This window comes from Marmota marmota, unplaced genomic scaffold (genome assembly GCF_001458135.2).
Source record: "Marmota marmota marmota unplaced genomic scaffold, marMar, whole genome shotgun sequence".
Classification (NCBI taxonomy): Eukaryota; Metazoa; Chordata; class Mammalia; order Rodentia; family Sciuridae; genus Marmota; species Marmota marmota.
Window position 1 is genome coordinate 4,607,898 of NW_026000130.1, and position 18,635 is coordinate 4,626,532.

At 45.5% G+C, this 18,635-nt stretch overlaps 1 protein-coding gene and 1 non-coding gene across 4 annotated transcripts in view; one reads left to right on the top strand and one right to left on the bottom strand.

Annotated features, from left to right (window-relative positions):
* Window positions 1–18,635, bottom strand: part of Sart3 (spliceosome associated factor 3, U4/U6 recycling protein) — a 38,499-nt gene that overhangs the window by 11,128 nt on the left and 8,736 nt on the right. For 2 of the 3 annotated variants that reach the window (XM_015500242.2, XM_048784983.1), the window contains exons 3-12: window positions 17,929–18,033; window positions 12,470–12,654; window positions 11,097–11,202; window positions 9,755–9,879; window positions 5,801–5,956; window positions 4,382–4,520; window positions 3,831–3,938; window positions 3,095–3,172; window positions 2,892–2,950; window positions 1,776–1,885 (exon numbers count right to left, since the gene is read on the bottom strand). In XM_015500242.2, the coding sequence (XP_015355728.1) occupies window positions 1,776–1,885; window positions 2,892–2,950; window positions 3,095–3,172; window positions 3,831–3,938; window positions 4,382–4,520; window positions 5,801–5,956; window positions 9,755–9,879; window positions 11,097–11,202; window positions 12,470–12,654; window positions 17,929–18,033 (1,171 nt within the window). The remainder of the gene's footprint in view (window positions 1–1,775; window positions 1,886–2,891; window positions 2,951–3,094; window positions 3,173–3,830; window positions 3,939–4,381; window positions 4,521–5,800; window positions 5,957–9,754; window positions 9,880–11,096; window positions 11,203–12,469; window positions 12,655–17,928; window positions 18,034–18,635) is intronic. The other variant, XM_015500243.2, reaches the window with a different exon arrangement.
* Trnaa-ggc lies at window positions 15,642–15,714 on the top strand. Its single transcript has one exon. It is a non-coding gene; the product is annotated as a tRNA-Ala (tRNA).

An 18,635-nucleotide genomic window follows, 5' to 3' on the forward strand; every position in this document is an offset into this window, starting at 1 on the left:
TTCAGATATACATTCTAAATGACATTTAAGAACCTATTTCTTAGCTGGGGATACAGCTCAGTTGGTAGAGCACTTGCCTTGCCTCGCATGCATAAGGCCCCGGGTTCAATCCCCAGCACCACCATAAGAAATAAATAAATAGATACTACATATTTATTTCATTATTTGTACATTAAAATGATATTTATTTTATTATTTATAAATACTAAGATCTGTGTTTCACATATTTATATTTATTTACATTAATTTGTTTATTTGCTTATTTATTTTGTGGTGCTGGATACTGTGCATGCAAGGTCTCTATCAACTGAGCTATATTCCCAGCCTATGATCTTTAATTAAAAAAAAAAAACAGAACTTAAGTATTATTACTTAAACTAGGCATGGTGGCACACTCCTATAATCCCAGCAGCTCCAGAGGCTGAGACAGGAGGATTACAAATCCAAAGCCTCAGCAACCTAGCAAGGCTGTCTCAAAATATAAAATGAAAAAGGGCTGGGGGTGTGGCTCAGAGGTTGAGCACTCCAGTGTTCAATCCCTGATTGGAAAAAAAAAAAAAACTATTACTTGTTGCATTCAGCCAAGTCTGGAAGGAGAATACCATTAACTGAAAGACAGCCCTTTCTTTCCTAACCTCATCGGTGTGAGGCCAAATTCTCTTTATACTTTCCAATGAGAATAATCTTAGCGGATGAAGAAACAGACAGAAAAATTCAGCTGTCCTCCACTAAGCAAACTGAAGAGACAGCAAAAAGAGAAGACCGAACCACTTTTCTCACTAAACTGTTTTAGAGTTTGGAAAACAATCACTTCTCCAAGAAATGTTGTTTATGTTAAATGTAATGGACATTATTTTTAAAGAATTAACAAAAAATATTTTAAATTTCTGTTTTTCTAATTAGATGAATATTGATATAATCCACACAGACGAAAGCTCTTTGGGGCCTCCCAGTTTTAACAGAGTAAGGGGGTGCTGCGACCAAAAGGCATGAGAACCGCTAATCTAGAGAAACAGTCAACAAGCTCTCTGGGGTCAGGGTAAGATTTTTCTATCATATATTTTTGTCTCTGTGCTTTTTCAACTTGAGCACAATTGCTTTTTTAAATAAGGGAAATAATAAAACACTCAAAAAAGGAACAAAGTAGTACAGAAATACATATGACATGTAATATCCAAGACATACTGAACAGAATAGCTGGTCACATTCTCTGTCCCTTCCCCATGTGATAAATATTACTGGACAGATCGTCTAATTCCAACAGTTTTAAAGGTTTGAAAATCATGTACGCTATAACTGCATTTCCATTTTAAAGAAATTTGAGCACCAAAAAGTCTCAAAAAATACACCCCAAAACCCTAACAAACAAGCTAGAGATGTAGCTCGGTGATAGAGAGCTTGTCTGGTATGGCGAGGTCCTGGGCTGTGTCCCTACTGCCACAAAAATAAACATGAACTGACACTGGTTAAGTATGAGTCACAAGTTTTCAATTACTTTGAATTTTCTTCTCTTTGCTTTTTAGTGCTATTTTCTTATAAAATCAAATATAATTTTTTTAAAAGATCCCAAGAGTCAAATAAAATATTCATGTCCAAATAAAAGAACAAAGAATTAAAAAAAAAGAGTTCCCATGACCTGAAGAGTCCCCCACAAAATGCTGTTAGCTTCTCCAGCCCCGCCCACTGGCCAGACAGGGATAAGGACAGGCCATCCCAAGGAGCCAGCCAACGCAGCAGGAGTCACCCATGACACCCCCTCCAGCCCGGGCGGTTACCTTTCCAGGTTGTAGTACTCCAGCCACATGTTGGCGTACTTGGCGTTTCCTTTGGTCATGATGGTGTCCCAGAGTTCCCGAGCTTTCTGCATGTTATTGCACAGTCGCGCCTGCGAGGCAGCAGCAAGCCCAGTGAGAAAGGACCCAGCCATCCCGACATCAGCACTGTCACAAAGCCTGCTCACAGACACGCCTGAGGAGCCCCCCACTGCTACCAGCGTCGGGTTCCAGGCTTCCCACCAGTGACAACAGGCCAATCACTGGTGCCCTCTCCTGCGGCAAGCCTCAGAGGACCTGCCAAGGCCTCTTATGAACAGAGAGGCACACTCCAGCGCCCACTCAACAGCATGGGAGGCTCATTTGCTTTGTTTCTACTGAGCTTCATTGCAAGGGTTCAAGTTCAGAGCAATGCACAGACAGAACGACTGACCTGGCATTAGACACCAGTTTATAAGCCCCCTGACCGAAGGCCCCTAGCCTGAGCACGTTGCCCAACCTCTCTGAGCCTGGGATCCTTGTCCTTAAAGTACCCACAAGCCAGACCCCCATACGGAAACTACCCGACACATGTGAGCTGCTTTGGCCTGACTCGCTCAGAGAGTACTCCATGGCTCAATCAGTTTGATGTCCCTGGATCGGTAATAACATTCCCTACATCCACTCATATTTTTGCCAAATCATCCACCTTCTGCCTGGATTAAGACCTGAGCAGCGCAGACAGCCTCTGTGCGACTCCCACACACAGCCCGCTCCCTCGCAGGAAGCAACAAGGGAGGGGGACCTGGCACTCGCGCAGCCTAGAGGACCTAGCCACACAGCCCAGAGGCTGTTCCCACCAAGACCAAAACAAATGTTCAGGGTGGGGCTGGAGCTTGGGCTCAGTGGGAGAGCCCTTGCCTGGCTTATGTGAGGCCCTAGGTTCGAACCTCAGCACCACATATAAATAAATAAAAGATCCACTGACAGCTTAAAAAAAAAAAAATGTCCACCATGCTAGGTAAATAACACAAATCCTTAAGACTCTAGAACACCCCGGGATTCTAACTGTATTCCACAACTCTATTAATAAGGACCCTTCAGAGGTGAATGAAATTCAAGAAATGTCCACAGGTTTACCTCGATCCTAGCCCAGTTTTGCATGATCACGCAGCTCGGATCTCCACTCTCATTGAACCCTTTAAGAATGGAATTAGTGCAAATCAGAAAGGAGTCCCAGGCAAACCCTGTCGGCTGGGCAGGCAGGGCAGGGAGGGCAGGCGGGCAGGGGGGCAGGCAGCAGGCAGGGGGGCAGGCGGCGGGGCGAGGCGGGCGGGACTCACGCTCCTCGACCTCCTGCTGCAGGTGCTCCAGAGCGCGCGTGAACGCCGACCGCAGCTCCTCCAGCTCCTTGCTGGAGTCTGTTGGAAATCGCAAAAAGGGTCGTACAGTCACCCAGGCTGCCACTTTTTTTATTGTCATTTAATCCTATACCTGCCTGGAAACCCAACCTGCGCCTGGCATCAGGTGGAAGACCAGAAACAACAGCCCCGTCCCCGCTCTTCCCACAGAAGGGAAAAATGAGATGGGGGAAGGACACAGTGGGGACAGAGGGCAGAGCCAGAGGTGCGCACAGGGGACGTGGGGAACCACAGCAGGAGGGGGGTCTCCCCAAATGAGCTGAAGGCCAGAAGGAGCACAGCTGAAGGCCACCTGCACAAAATAACCACCGTGTGGTGCCCACGCACACATTGGGGTTCCTCTTTTCTTTTGGGGGAGCAGGGTTGGAGCTGGGCATCAAGCAGGGGTCCTGCAGAGAGCCAAACAGCTAAAGGACATCATCAGCCTTATTTTAAAAACTATCTGGAACTTATTGAAAAAAATAAAAGAGAGAAGAAGAAGTGAAAACTGAGAGAGGAGGCTGCAGGCTGGCAGGAGCACAGGAACCTTGGGCACCTCTCCACAGCGCACTGATGCCCGGGGGTCGGGGGTGCCAAGGCCTGGCCTGGGGAACTAAACCACGGCACCCAGGAGGTGTCAGGAGAAGCCCAATTCCAGGGAGAGCGGGTGCTGCAGTACCTTGCTTGAAGTCCACCCTCCTCCTCAGGTAATCCAGGTACGCCTGCCAGATCTCCACATAATCGGTGGCCTGGATGAAGCCAGCATTCAAAGCCTTCTCAAAGGTCACTGAAGTTGGAGAAAAGGTCAGGATTCAGTGCCAATTCAAAAAGATGCTCGTATAAAGTTATTGAACCCTCCTGACTTCAGAACACCTCATGACTTAGAAAACAGAAGTGAGGTAAGCTGGAGAAATATGCTCCAAAGGGAGGCTCACACGACACCGCAGACAGTGCTCTGGAAGGCCTCACTCCACAGACGCCCTGCAAGGAGAGTCCCGGATGGAGAACAGACCACCGCTCCTTTACAAATGATCCCAATTAGTCTTAGCATGTTGGAAAGATCTAGGAGCCACCAACACAGCCAGCTTACCTCCACTCAGAGCCCCTTTGGTCACTAGTACTCAATATTCCAAGAAAACCCTGGGGAATGCTGACTTCATGACTTTTCCCAGTTCCATTTCTCAGTTGGGACAAAAAGCTCAGAAAGTCTTCCCACAAAAACACACGCACCAGAAATCACTCGATGCTCCACTCCATGCCTCTCCATGGCCAGGAGGTAGCGGCTCCACAGGGCAACAGTCCAGGGGCAGTTCCTAACAGCACGACTGTGTACAGACAAAACCAGATCCTTCACTTTCAGCTGCCGATCCTAGGAGAAAGAAGTCCAGGGTGAGAAGACAAAATGTTCTTGTTGAGACTTCATCATCGGGCTGGGGATGGGGCTGGGGCTCAGCTACGGAGCACTTGCCTAGCACATGTGAGGCACTGGGTTCAAGTCTCACCACTATATATAAATAAATAAAATACAAGGTCCAGCAACAACAATAAAAAAAAAAAAAAACTTCATCATCAACTAGACACTGTCAGCACAATCAAGTGACAAGAGAAATTTCCATTATTATGTCTCTTCTGACCCAGTTTCTCTTTTGCCAGGGAAGTAGATAAGAGAGGAGTGGGTGGGGAGAACCTAGGTAAGAGAGGCTTAAAAGACATCAACCAATCCTAACATGTGAACCATGTCTGGATCCTTTTATATAAAAAGGATCTTTTGTATGTACATACAGAAATATTTCTCAATGAAATATCATTTTTGGATATGCTTCAAAATAACACAAAAGGGGAAAGTAGTAAAATTAAAGATGAACCCAGAATATAGCCACAATAGTTAACCACTGTTGAAGATGAAGACGGATATATAAGCCTTCATTTTCCTACTCTGTCTACTTTTGTTTATATTTTTTCTATAATCAAAAGTTAAAAAAGAAAAAAACAATCCATTATTAAGTCCTCAAGAGTAGGGATACAAGCACATTTTTTTACACAGTTAGTGATCAGTTTAAAATAACTTCAAGCCAGGCACATTGGTACACACCTATAATCTCAGCAACTCAGGTAGTCAAGGCAGGAGGATCAAAAGTATAAGGTTAGCCTCTATAACTTAGCAAGACCCTGTCTCAAAATAAAAAATAAAAAGAATTGGGAATGTAGTCTTCTAATACCTTGAGTTGAACCCACAGCACCCCTGGCTTCCATCTCTAGTAACAAAAAAATAAGATAAAAATTAACTTCAAACACGAGAAGAAATCCCTGAGCCAAGTAACAAAGAGTCTGAGAACAGGAGGATAGAGAAGGGGGACAAAGGCAGCAGATTTCTTTTATTTTTTTTGAGGAGATGGGGATTGAACCTACCAGAGGTTCTATCACTGAGCTACATATTCAGCCCTTTTTATTTTCTGAGACAAGGTTTCACAAACTTTCCTAGGCTGGCCTCCAACTTATGATCCTCCTGCTTTGGCCTCCCAAGTCGCTGGGATTACAGGTGTGCGTGTGCCATTGCACCCAGCACATGCAACTAACTTCTGGCCGTCTTAATGATGCCCTATAATCATATTCTGGCAAAAACAAAACAAGGCAGAACGGTTATCTTACTAGGTACTGACTGTAACGGATCCATAAGTCTGGGACGAGGCAGTTCTCGACAAGGGCCCGCTCAAAGATCAACTGAATGCGAGCGGGGTCGCCCACCTTCATCTCGAAATCGATGTACGCTTGATATTCTGCCAACCTCGGTGCCTCTGCTTGCAGCTGCAGCACAGGAAGATTGTACATGGGTTTAATTCAGTTACTGGATACTGTCAGGAAACACAAAACATCTCCAAATAAAATAAATGTTGGCAAGAGTGGCTATACCAGGAGAAGAATCACCAAATCCTCCCTCTCGGGACTACTCCAAGACAGGTGGATACTTTGATGAGCACAGCCCTAGTTTTCTCCTCTGGTCCAAAGTGCCCCCTCACAGCAATAGTTACAAAGGCTCCAAAACTGAATACATTCCTAGACCACAGGGAATTTAAAGTGGTCACCAGTCAGAAAGTGAATGAAAGAGCAATGACCGCTGCCAATCATCCTTCACCACAGAACTCACTGAGCCGCATAAAGGCAAACCAACTGGAAAAACCCAGGGCCTGTGCTGTACCAGGTAGCTCACTCCAAACACCAGCTCCCACGGGGCACAGGCCCGGGGAAAAGACAGGGAAGCTGGGCTGGGCGCACCCAGCGACACAGGAGCAAAACTCTTTTTAGACAGCATCCTCTGATTCAACTTATTTTTTCTTCAGCCACACTGCACTGATGGCCATGACAAAACTCAGCTGGTGAGCACTACTCCTTAACAAGGTTTGTGAAGCACACGTACAACCAACCTTTACAGGTAAAGGGCGGGGGGCACCTGCAGGCTGAGCAGAGAGGGCACCTGCAGGCTGGGTAGAGGGCATGCCCATTCTACACAGAGACACGATGCTATAGCACCTGCCTCCCGTGTGATGGCAAACCACCCAAAGTGTGCCACTGAGAACAGCGAAAACTGCTGGATTAAGTAGTTTTAAATCTTCCTAAAAAATTAACAAACTGACAAAGGAACAGGAAATACTAAGGAGAAAATCTAACAGAGGGCAGCAGGCTAAGCTGCTGAGGGGAGGTTGAGCTTCCGATGGCTCAGCAGACAGTAAGATCTGATCTCACAACCGTCACACTGCGAGTCTCACTGCCGTCCGCATCTTGCCTTCAGGGAAGCCGAGACACTGGGGCTCACTCCTCGACAGAGTCAGAGTGAGTGGCAGGACCAGGGCTCACCTAGGCAGCCTAACTCGCAGTCGGTGCTCCACTCGCTGTGCCAGGAAGGACCAAACAGAATCCAGAAGCCCACGAACCTCCAACAGGACCAACAAAGAGACAGTCGCCTCTGGACCTGTGGTAAGGGCGCTGCGGACATCCAGCCAACCAAGGAGGACTTAAAGTCAGCCAGCAGGACAACAAGGCTGGCTGGGCCGAGCACCTGTCCAGAATGCGTGGGGCTCTGGGTTCCATCCCGCTGCCTGCAGCAGCAGCAGCAGCAAAGCAAAGCAGACAAAGAGGGAGGAGGAAGAGGAAGAAGAAACACACGACCTCAACGAGCAGGAGGCCGGAGGCCGGAGGCAGGCAGTTACCTTCCCGACGGCAAGCCCAGAAGCCAGAGCCGGCCAGCTGCTGGCCAGCCACTGAGCACACAGCTGCCAGGCACTGTCTGCAGCCTGAGAGTGACCAGGGAAGCCAGACCTCCCAGACGACACTCCAGCCGAGATCTCAGCTGAGACTCCAGGATTCAAGATGGAAGGAAGGCAAAGAAAGCACGAGGGCATTCGCAAAAGCGTAAAGGGCACTGCTAATAGGGACACCGACAGCTCAGAGCAAAAGGCAAGACAGGGGAAAACGAGAGCACCCGTCCGCCGGAGTAGGGGCGGGGTGCCACTTACAAATAGTATTGTCAGAGCCACTATCCCGAAGCCCCCAGAGCCTGATAATAAGAAGCCAGCAGGGCAGGGGCACACGCAATCCCAGCAGCTCAGGAGGATGAGGCAGGAGAGTCACAAGCTCGCGGCCAGCCTCAGCGACCTAGAAAGACCTCTCAAAACAAAAACTACCAAGGACTGGGGATGGAGCTCAGCGTTTGTGAAGCACCCCTGCATCAATCCCTGTTCTACCCAACACACACACGTATTAACAAAATAATTCAACATGTTGGTTGATTTAAAAAATTAATATAAAATATTGATTGCATTTTATACACCAAGAAAACTAGAAAATAAAATCTTTGAAAACATCATTTAGAAGTACATTCAAAAAACAAATACATCTAAAAATGTTCAAAACATTGGATTAATTTGTAAAATTATTAGAAAGCTTTTCAGAAAGACCTAACTAGCAGAGACCTATAAAATGGTCACAGATTGGAAGACATAAATTTTTCCTCCAACTAATCTACAGATTCAATATGATTCCAAATGAAAACTCCACAGAATTTTAAAAGCTAACTCTTAAGTTTAATGGAATCACCAACAACTAAAGAAAGCCAAGTCCCTCTGAAAAGGAACGAGATGGGGAGGACTCACCCGACCCAACACATCCTGAAACCACCGCATCACATCACTGGCCCAGCACGGGGAGGCCCTGGGTCCCATCCCCGCTGCCCGCAGCACAACACAAGCCAGCAGAGACCCCCCCCCGGGGGGGCCAGGCAAACAAATGGACTGTTAACCTGTGACAGAAGTGCCACTGCACACCAGCGAGGGGGGGGGTGGAATTACAGGAGCTGGGGTGCCACACGTCTCCACCTGGGAACCGAGAGCAGCCAGCCGGCCTCACACCACCACAGACCAATATGGTGAGTGAGGGACCCAAACATGACAAAGACGAGGCGACCACGAGGAGAAGAGAGCTGGAGACAGATGTAAAGACAGGAGGCCTGATGTGAGCCCAGAGGCAGCACGACCCAAAGGGAAAGAAGGACAAGCCTGGCCAGAGTAAAGTCAAGACGTGCTCATCCAAAGACACCACTAAACAGGACACTGAAAAGAGGAGCCACAAGTGGGGGTGGGGGACAAGAATAAGAGCTCCCAAGAACCCAACAGAAACAGACAAAAACGGGAAGGACTGGGGCGCAGCCAACCCCAGCACAACTGGGGGAGACAAACGGGTGGGAGGTCAAAATTTTCATGGGCACTTCATAGAAAGTGAAATTCAAAAAAAGGCCAGTGAACATAAAAAGATGTCTGACTGCATTAGTAATCAAGGAAAATGCAAATTAGAATTATAATTTCAAACTTATCAGAGTTTGGCTACAATATAAGTGTGCAAGAGTGGCCCGAGAAAGCGATTCAGATGCCGCTGGCTGGAGGGCAAACAGACCACTGAGACACGGGCATCGCCCGACCATCCAGCACCTTCTTGCCCAATACACACTGCAAACCTCCCACGTGTCCACCACGAGACACGAACCAGGATGTTCAAGCAACAGCGACCCTCCTACCAAAAACCTGGAACCACCCAACTGCCCACCAGCCACATGGACACACCAACTGTGGCACACACAGACAACCTCCTACCAATGACAATGAATGGACTGTCACTCTACTCCTCGACATAAAGCCCCAAAACGTGTTGGATGAAAGAAGATATACAGGAAGAATACGTTATAAGTTTAAACACAAGCAAAATTAAACAATATATTAATTAAGGATGCATTCATAGATTGTAAAACTATAAAGAAAAGCAAGGGAATGATTATCACAAAAGTCAGGAAAGTGATTACCTCTCGGGAGAGGGAGGAGGAGGCAATCAGAGAGGGGCACATAGGAGACTTCTAAGGTACTGGCAATGTTCTATTTCTTAACCTGGGTGGTGGGTACATGGATGTTCACTTTATTATACGATGTAAACTGTAGGTGCACATTATAATACTCTATATACTGCACAATAAACATACTTTTCAAGAATACTGTTAACTTGCAACCATCCATCAGGGAAATGTGTGCAGAGAGAAGGTCCCCATAAAAGCAGGACACTCACCAGGGCTTCTTCATAGGGCTTGTACTTCTCCAACTGCTGCAGCGCCTTGTTATAGCTCTGAACTACCGACTCTGGTATTGGGTCTTCTGACCATTCTTCATACTCGGCGAATGTGGCCTCCATATCTATCAAAAGACGAATTCAGCCCCATGGGTCTTGCACTGGGTTTTATCAACTCAAACATAGAAAATGTCATGGACTCAAGTGCCACTAGGCCCCTCCCATATCCATGGCCACGGCAGCTCTATAGATCACATTCTGAGTTCTTTTGCTGAGCCCAGTTTGGCCTTAGAATCTGTGTCAAAGTGACATGCCAGACAACTCTACCAGTCAACTCATCAGTCACTGAAGCTGTGGGCGACACTTACCTAAGGCGTCAGGGCTGATTCTAACACCACACATCCATCCCCCATCAGCACTCGCAACTCTACAAGGCGGGCGCTATCATAATCCTCATTTTGCAAATGGAGAAACTGAAGCAGAAAGTTAAGTGACTTCTCCACAGGTAACAGCAGAACAAGGCTTTGAACAGGACAGTCAGGTCCAAGTTCACACTCTAATCACTAAGCCAGGCTGTCTCCCAGTGGTGTGCGAGATAAAAGCTACAAACCAGTTCAGTTCTGACCTCTGCCGCATGTCACCCAATTAGACAGCCTCCTTCTAGTACGTTCAATACAGTCCAAATAAACCGTGAAGTTCAAAGGCGAATACAGCTGGGCTCAAGCAGAGCTGCCCAGAGGCTCCGAGTGTGTAACCATGCGCTGGGGACAGATGAGAGGACAGCGCCAAACGCTTCCCACACTGGAAAGTCCTCCAGTGCTGCCCCTGCTCAGAGTTCTAGTGCCAAAGGCTCACCTCACCAAAACGTATTCAGCCAAAAGGGAGACTCTTAAATTCAAACCTGAGTGTCTAACCAGCCAACTGTACTTCTGAACCAAAGCGCCTCCACAGAGGAATGACCCGCCCCCCCACGGGTGCCCATGAGGCTACTCATCAAAAGAAAATGCTTTTAACAAAATTTTTATTCAATAGTCTCCCCAGGAAATGCAGGTGTCTATCTTCCTATTCTTTTCAGAGACCATCTCCCCTTCCCAACCACATGCTGAAGTAGGGAGGAGAACTCCACGGGTCGGAGGGGCCAGCTGCCAGTCCTTCGGACTCGGACAACCCTCCTGGGCATTCCAACTCAACACAGGTTTTACTAAGGACCTCATCCAGGGTGACACTGTCTAGTAAGGATGAGAACCCCAGGCCCAGCTCCGCACAGGCCAGAGAAGGTCTAGCTCAGGACAGTCAGAGGAAGCATTTTAAAGCACAGCGGGCTGTGAGCTGTTTCTCTTACCGTAGAGGGGGATCGCCAGCTGTCGCCGGAAAAGACTGTGGACTTTCTCAAGCTGTGAATCAAAGGTTTGTTCCCGGTCAAAAGGGGAAAGGAAGCCAGCCATGGGCTAAAGAAGCAAATTAGTAGTAAATGGCACACTTTGGTTCTTTCTACTTCAAAAAACATCTCATCAACTTTTCGGTTCAAGTTAGAAAAACTTTTCTACCTCCTCTTACACAGATGGCATCCGAGCAAATGCCTGGGGGTGCCCAAAAGTAAACGCCACCCCTGCCTGTAAGGATCTGCGACAGGAAGAGCCAAGAATAATGGAAGAAACGCATCCAAATGGCCACAGTGCTTCAGTCTCTTAAGAGCAAAGCACAACGAGGGCCACCGAGTTACGGGGCCTGCTTGATGAGACCTGTGAGGGGGCCCTGCCGTCAGAGACAGGGCAATGAGGCAGATCCCAGAGAAGGGGCCCTGGGGCGCACTGCAGGCTCAGAGACTTCCACTTCAATAAAGGACAGTGGCAAGGATGTTCGGGGCACAGTGGGAGCACAGTCCTGCAGGGAGCAAGTCTGACCCTAGAGTCGCAAGCGTCACGCGGGTGAGGCGAAGGCACCACGCCAGCCTCTGAAGCGGGGGATAACCCAGAAGCCCCTGCGGCTGTTGGGCCATGCGTGCTGAGGGGATGGGGCGCTGAGTCTGGACTCTTTTAGTTTTTAGAATATCTGCACATACACAGCGAGTTAGCCTAGGGGCGGGGGGCCTGTGTGTTCACAGACACTTTATACGCACAGTCTGAGGGAAATTTTATGCAAGATTTTCAGTGCACCTGACTGTGACCCAGCATCACATGACAGTAGGTGTGGAATTTCAACTTGTGACAAATTTTGAAGCATTTTTCAGATTTCAAATTTTTGAATAAGGGATGCTCAGCCTGTCAGGGGCCCCAATGCATCACTGACAACTGTGCATGTGCACATGCAGCACAGAGGGGACTCGGCTATAGAATTCCATAAATCATAATCTTAAAAAATGAATTATTATGGAGTATGAGGTCAAACCTCCCTCCCCAACATTTTCCCTAGTGAAATGCTATGCTGTTCTTGCATTCACCTGTAACTAAAGCTGTGTTTTAAAATATCAGAAAAAAAAAATAGTAGCCATCTGCTTTTAAGTCAAATAAACCATTCTTGTTATTCCACAAATACTACCAATTTTATTTATTTTATTGTCCATCCACAAACAGATTAGCAAGGACTATTTTGTTAACTATGTTTACTGTAAGACTTATCCTGAACCCTTGTCTCAGAATGATACTTACAGGACTCAGAAAGACCACCCCTGACCATTAAGAGGGAAGCATGGGCCTTGGAGACCTGGACACTCACCCGAGCAGCTTCCACAATGGCACTTTCAAACTCTCGGTAGGCCTCCCAGATGGCCAGTCCTTTGGTCATGTGCAAACCGACAGATGAGAGAGCCCTTTCAAACACAGAGCGGACCTTCTCAAGGCCACCTTTCTGACCGATCCCACCAACGGAGTACTGACCATACTCCAGCCAAATGTTAGGACCTAAAAATGAGAAGTGTTCAATTAGCTCCAGACGTACAATACCCAATATCAAAACTGACGCATAACAAAAGAAATGTGTCCTCATTCATGCAAAACACAAAAAAGGGCCACCATCAACTATTTTAAAATATATTTCTAAGTACAATCATTAAAAATTTACTTTATAAACAGGACATGCCGAGTGGTACTGTGCAGTTTGATTGTGCTTACAACATTTATTTATTAAAACTGAAAGAACATGGAAATGGATTTCAATGAAAATAGTTACGAAGCCCAGTCAGTCTTAAGAAAAATTTCAAAGCCTAGAATTTTCAACTTTTGAACCCTAAGAATTCCTAAGTCTTCTAGTTTAAAGTGAAAGACTAAAATTAAAAGCACTAATCCTATTACTAGAAATCTCTATTTTAAGTCTCCTTCTTAATGGTGTTGAAACAAAACAACTTGGTCGCCCTGTTTTGTTTTGTTTTTCCACTTTCTTGTTGACCCTTCTTTATCCCCACTCGTGTGCCTTTAAGACCAGAAGAATTAAAACTGCATGAATGCATCACTGCTTATACTACACACTTTGCCTATTAGGTCACTTTTTAGGGACCTGAAATAATTTCAGAGGCCTATCCACTAACTTTAAAATAAAAATGCTAAAGGATGTAGAAGCCAATTTGACGATCACTACATGTGCCCGAGGCTGCTGCTTCACCGGGAGACCTATTCCAAACAACGCGGCCAAAGCCTGTTAGCTGCCCCGCTCTCGCTCACCAGCAGAGATGCCCACGGGCTACAGAACCAAAACGGAAGTGAGCCAGCTGCCAGATCTGAGGCAGAGGTGCACCCGCTACCACGGAGGACCCCACACGGAAACGTCATTGTCACTCAGGCCCCAGTTTGCATCAGGTCCACTCCTGCCGTCGTCTACTCTGTGGGTTGGGACAAATGTTCTGAAGACCCGTGTCTCCCACTGCGACATCACCCAGCGCAGTTCCACTAATCTCCCGAATCCTTCCCTCTCCCTCTCCCTCTCCCTCACCCCACATCTTTTTACTGTCCCCGTGGTTCTGCTTTTTCCAGAATGTCACCTAGTTGGACTCATAGGATGGAGCCTTCCAACTGGCTTCTCCACTTAGTAAGCTGCACTTCGGTCTCCTCCACATCCTTCTATGGCTGCACAGCTCATTTCTTCGGAGGACTGAACAGTGCGTCAGTACCTGGACATACCCAGCTGTTACCAGCCCACCCCTTAAGGACATCGTGGTTGTTTTGAAGCTTTGGCAGTTATGAATAAAGCTGCTATATCCATCCATGCGGCAGCTCTTATGGACTGAAGTTTTCAACTCCTCCGAGCGCACGCCAAGGAGCACCAGGCTGGATGGACCAGAATATGTTTAGCCCCACCACCCTCCCAATGGCCATACCATTTTGCATTTTTCACCAGCAATAAACCAAAGCAGCATTTCCTGCTGCCAGTGTTCCTGGCCCTTCTAACAGGAGCACAGTGGGCTCGGCTGTTTGAATCTGCATTTCCTATTGACATAATGTCAAGAGTCTTTTCAAGTGCTCAAAAATGTATCTCTCTGCAGAGGAATCAATTAAGATCCTTGGACCACTTTTTAAATCAAGTTATTGGTTTTCTTATTGTTAAATTTTCAGAGTTCTTTTATATTTTGAATAACAGTCATTATCAGGTATGTGTTTACTAATATTTTCCCCAGTCTGTGGCCTCTCTTTTTACTTTCTTGACAATATCTTTCACAGAGCAAAAATGCTTAATCTGAATAAGATCCAGTTTATCGATTCTTTCTTTTGTGGATCATGACTCTTGTGTTGACTCTAAAAAGCTGTCACCAAATCCAACGTCATCTTGGGTCATATTTTCCAAGTTATCTTTTTAGGAGTTTTATAATTTCATGCTTTTACACTGAAGCGTGTGATTCATCTTGAGTTAAGTTTTATGAGGGTCTAAGAGCTATGTCTAGATTCATTTAGACCATGTGGCGTCCAGTTGTTCTAGGACCACTTGTTGAAAGAACTCTCTTCTTCAGTAGTGGAAAGGAAACAAGGGAAGGGAGGCAGGAGGGTAGGTTCTGGGAACTGAATATGAACCAATTATATTCCATGCATTTAAGTCAAAATGAATCCTAATGTATGCACAACTAACATGAACCAATAAGAACAGAACTATCTTTCTCCACTGTATTACCATTGCTCCTGGCAAAGATCAGCTGACTATATTTATGTGGATCTCTTTCTGAACTCTGTATACTATTCCACTGATCTATTGGCCTATTATTTTGGCAATTCCACACTTTCTTGATTACCACAGAATCATGGAAAGTCTTCAAGTAGAGTAGTGTCAGTCTTTCAACTTTGTCCTTCCCCTGGCTGTTGGCCATTCTGGGCCTTTTGTCTCTTGATAAAAACTTTAGAATCAGTACATCAATGTTCACAAAATCAACTGCTGGGATTCCCTGGGTTTGCGCTGCATCTCTGTAGCCCACTGGGAACAAAGGACAGGACAACACTCAGCCTTCCTCTCGTTGAGAAGGGATTTCTCTTCATTTATTCGGTTCTTTGGTTTTAAATCTTCCTCCTATAGAACTTCTACAAATCCGTTAGCCTCATACTTAAGTATTTTGTTTTGCGGATGCTAATGTAAATGTTAATACATTTTTAACTTCAAATTCCATTGCTAGTACATGAAAAGCAACTGGTTTTTGCATACTGGCCTTGCAGCCTACAGCCCTTCCACAATTGCTTTAGAACAAATGTTCCTAGAGGGGTTTTTTTGTCAATTCTTTTGGATTTTTAACATCTTGTCATCTGAAAACAAAGATTATTCACTTCTTCCTTTCCAATCTGTAACCTTTCACTTCCAGGTCTTATCTTGGATTAGTGGACTCCCAGTGTAATGCTGAAAAGAGAGCTGGTGACAAGTGATATCCTTGCCTCATTCCTGAATTAATAATATTTTTTTAAATATTTGTTTTAGGGCTGGAGATGTAGCTGAGTTGGTAGAGTGCTTGCCTGGCATGCAAAAGGTTCTGGGTTCAATCCCCAGCACCACCAGAAAAAGGAAAAAACTAAAATATTTGTTTTAGTTGTAGATGGACACAATACTTTTATTTTTTTTTTTTATGTGATGCTGAGGTCTGAACCCAGTGCATTACCATGCTAAGTAAGCGCTCAACCACTGAGTCAAAGATCTAGCCCCAAATTAATAGTATTTTAAACTTATAAAACCTAATGATACAACGATGCAAGGCAAAAAAAAAAAAAAAAATCACTAGATTCCAGGCCCCAAAATAGCCACGTAGCCTCTGCCTGAGACTCCTCCAAAGATCAAAGAACCCGATTTTCAAAACCTTTAAAGGGCCAAAGGGCCATAGCCATATCCTCTCCAGGGCCCAGACAGCCCTCTCAGCAGCCTGAAAATCACTACTGAGCACACACCAAGATCTGGAGGTCCACGTCTGACATCTTTGAATGTCTCAAACAGCTGAAAACTAAGAAGCACGCAAAAGTGGCTTCTGAATGTTTAAAGCAACTGACACAATTTCCATGTACAAAGCTCCTGAAAATGACGGGACGCCTCAGGGTCTCATCTAAAATCACTTCAGAGATGGAAAGGGGAAGTGTGGGGGAGTGACATTGGCCAATGACACTGTGTGCCTGTTCAAATAGATAACAAATCCCATCATCATGTATGACCATAATGCACAAATAAAGAATATGGCAAGAAAGAAATAAAATAAAATTACTTATGAGGCATAATCTAAGAGGCTTATGTATCTGGCTTCCTGGCCCACAACAGGTCTGAATGCGGTGGCGGAAAGGAAGGCACACGGCTATCAGCACTGAGTGACAGGGAAGGTCTGACAGCAGCGACAACTGCCAAATCACGAGGGACCGACAACCATTAGAGTCTGGAGAGGGCCATCGACTGCAGAGAAAGACAAGCAGTGCTGTTAACGGCGACTCTGAAACATCCAGAGAGAGGGGACAAGGCCACAGGGAACATGGGCACATCAAACATGCACTCTACCAGGGAGTCTAAGAGGACCTGTGGGCAACCTGGAGGCAGAGGCTCAAGGACAACTTCTAAAAGCACATTTAGTATGACGTTATATTCAGGAGGTACCTACTATTTTCATAAGATGATAAAAAGTAGAAAATTATAGATTCTTCTAGGTTTGTTAAAAAAAAATCTCCAGCCCAGGGCAGTCTATTTCTATCACTGCTTCTCACAGGGGGGATGGATGCCCACAGGAGCGAGGCAGAATAATCAGAATAGGAAGAAAGATTTTTAATTAAAAGAGGGACTATTTTTAAATGCTTTTATATATATATACATATTTAGTTGTTGACGGGCCTTTATTTTACTTACTTATTTATTTATATGCAGTGCTGAGAATTGAACCCAGTGCCTCACACATGCTAGGCAAGCACTCCACCACTGAGCCACCACCCAGCACCTTTAAATGCTTTTTAAATGCATTTTGTCCAAACACTGTCTGATGTGGTCCTTAACACATGCACGTCAAATACCAAAGACAATTATAAAATAAATAAGGGAGGGTATAAGCTCTCAGAGAGAGAAAGGCTTCTGCTAAAATGTCCACCCATCTTTAGCAAATGGGTTAAACATATACATATTGGAATGGGAAACAGAGACCCGGGTAAAGTTTAATTATATAGAAAAATTTGTCATAGTACTGGAATAAAGAAATCAAGAGTCCAAAAAAAAAAAAAAAAAAAGTTACCTAAAAAAAAAAAAGAAAGAAATCAAGAGTCTCTGTGGAGACGGAATGACTCTGTACCTGGACACATGATGAAATATGACAGAACTACACACACATTGTACCAAAGTCAAATTTCCTGGTTTTGGGTCGGCGCTGTAGATATGAGATTATTGGGGAAATCAGATGGAGTGCCCGCACAGGCCGTCTCTATGATGCAACTTCCTATGAATCTATATTCACTCCAAAAAGATTTTTTAATGTTTTAACATTTTTTAAAAAGGTGTTTTGTCCAAAACCTCTGAAAAGCTACTTGATGTGTAAAAGACAACCCTGCAGATAAACGCTGAGTGTTAAGCTTATTTACTCTACTATAAACATTTCTTCTGCCCTTGTTTTGAAACCAAATATCCTCATCTGAACACCGAAGACAGGGACAAGGAAAACTGAACTGGGATCTTCTCCTTGCTAGACAGTGTCTCCTTCCCGGGTAGCAACGTGTCATGACACAACCCAGGACAAACGACAGAGCCCGGGAACTCACAGATGTAGTCCTTCACAGCTTTCTCAAAGAGCTCATAGACGTGCTCGCGGTCCAGGCTGTCCAGGGCCATGCTGATCTCGTCATGCAGCCACTCCAACCAGAGTTCTAGAAGACAACACAGCGCCGCGTTACCACCTCCACCAAGGACGGCTGGGAGGGGACTTTATTCAGGGACAAACATCTTATCCACTTTAATTACACAACCTGAACCACTTCACAGACGTTCAATTCTTTAAAAAAAAAAAAAAGTTTTTGAACTTTTTATTTATGTTTTATTTTTAGACAGGGTCTACTTAAGTTGCCCAGGCTGCCCTCAAATTTTCAATCTTTCTACCTCAGCTTCCTAAATTGCAGGGATTAGAGGCATATGCATGGCACACAGCCAGAAATTCAATTCTTAAAAGCTGAACCAAGCACACCGGTTTTATTCTTTCAAATAAGATACTCATCAAAGTCATAACTGGTTGTGCAGTGGCGCATGCCTACAATCCCAGTGGCTCGGGAGGCTGAGGCAAGAGGAGTGAGTTCAAAGTCAGCCTCAGTAACAGCAAGGTGCTAGGCAACTCAGTGAGACCCTGTCTCTAAATAAAATACAAATAGGACTGAGGATGTGGCTCAGGGGTCAGTGCCCCTGAGTTCAATCCTTGGTTCCCGCCCCCCTCAAAAAAATCATAACTGCCCATACCTGTTGGGCATTTTGTATTTTG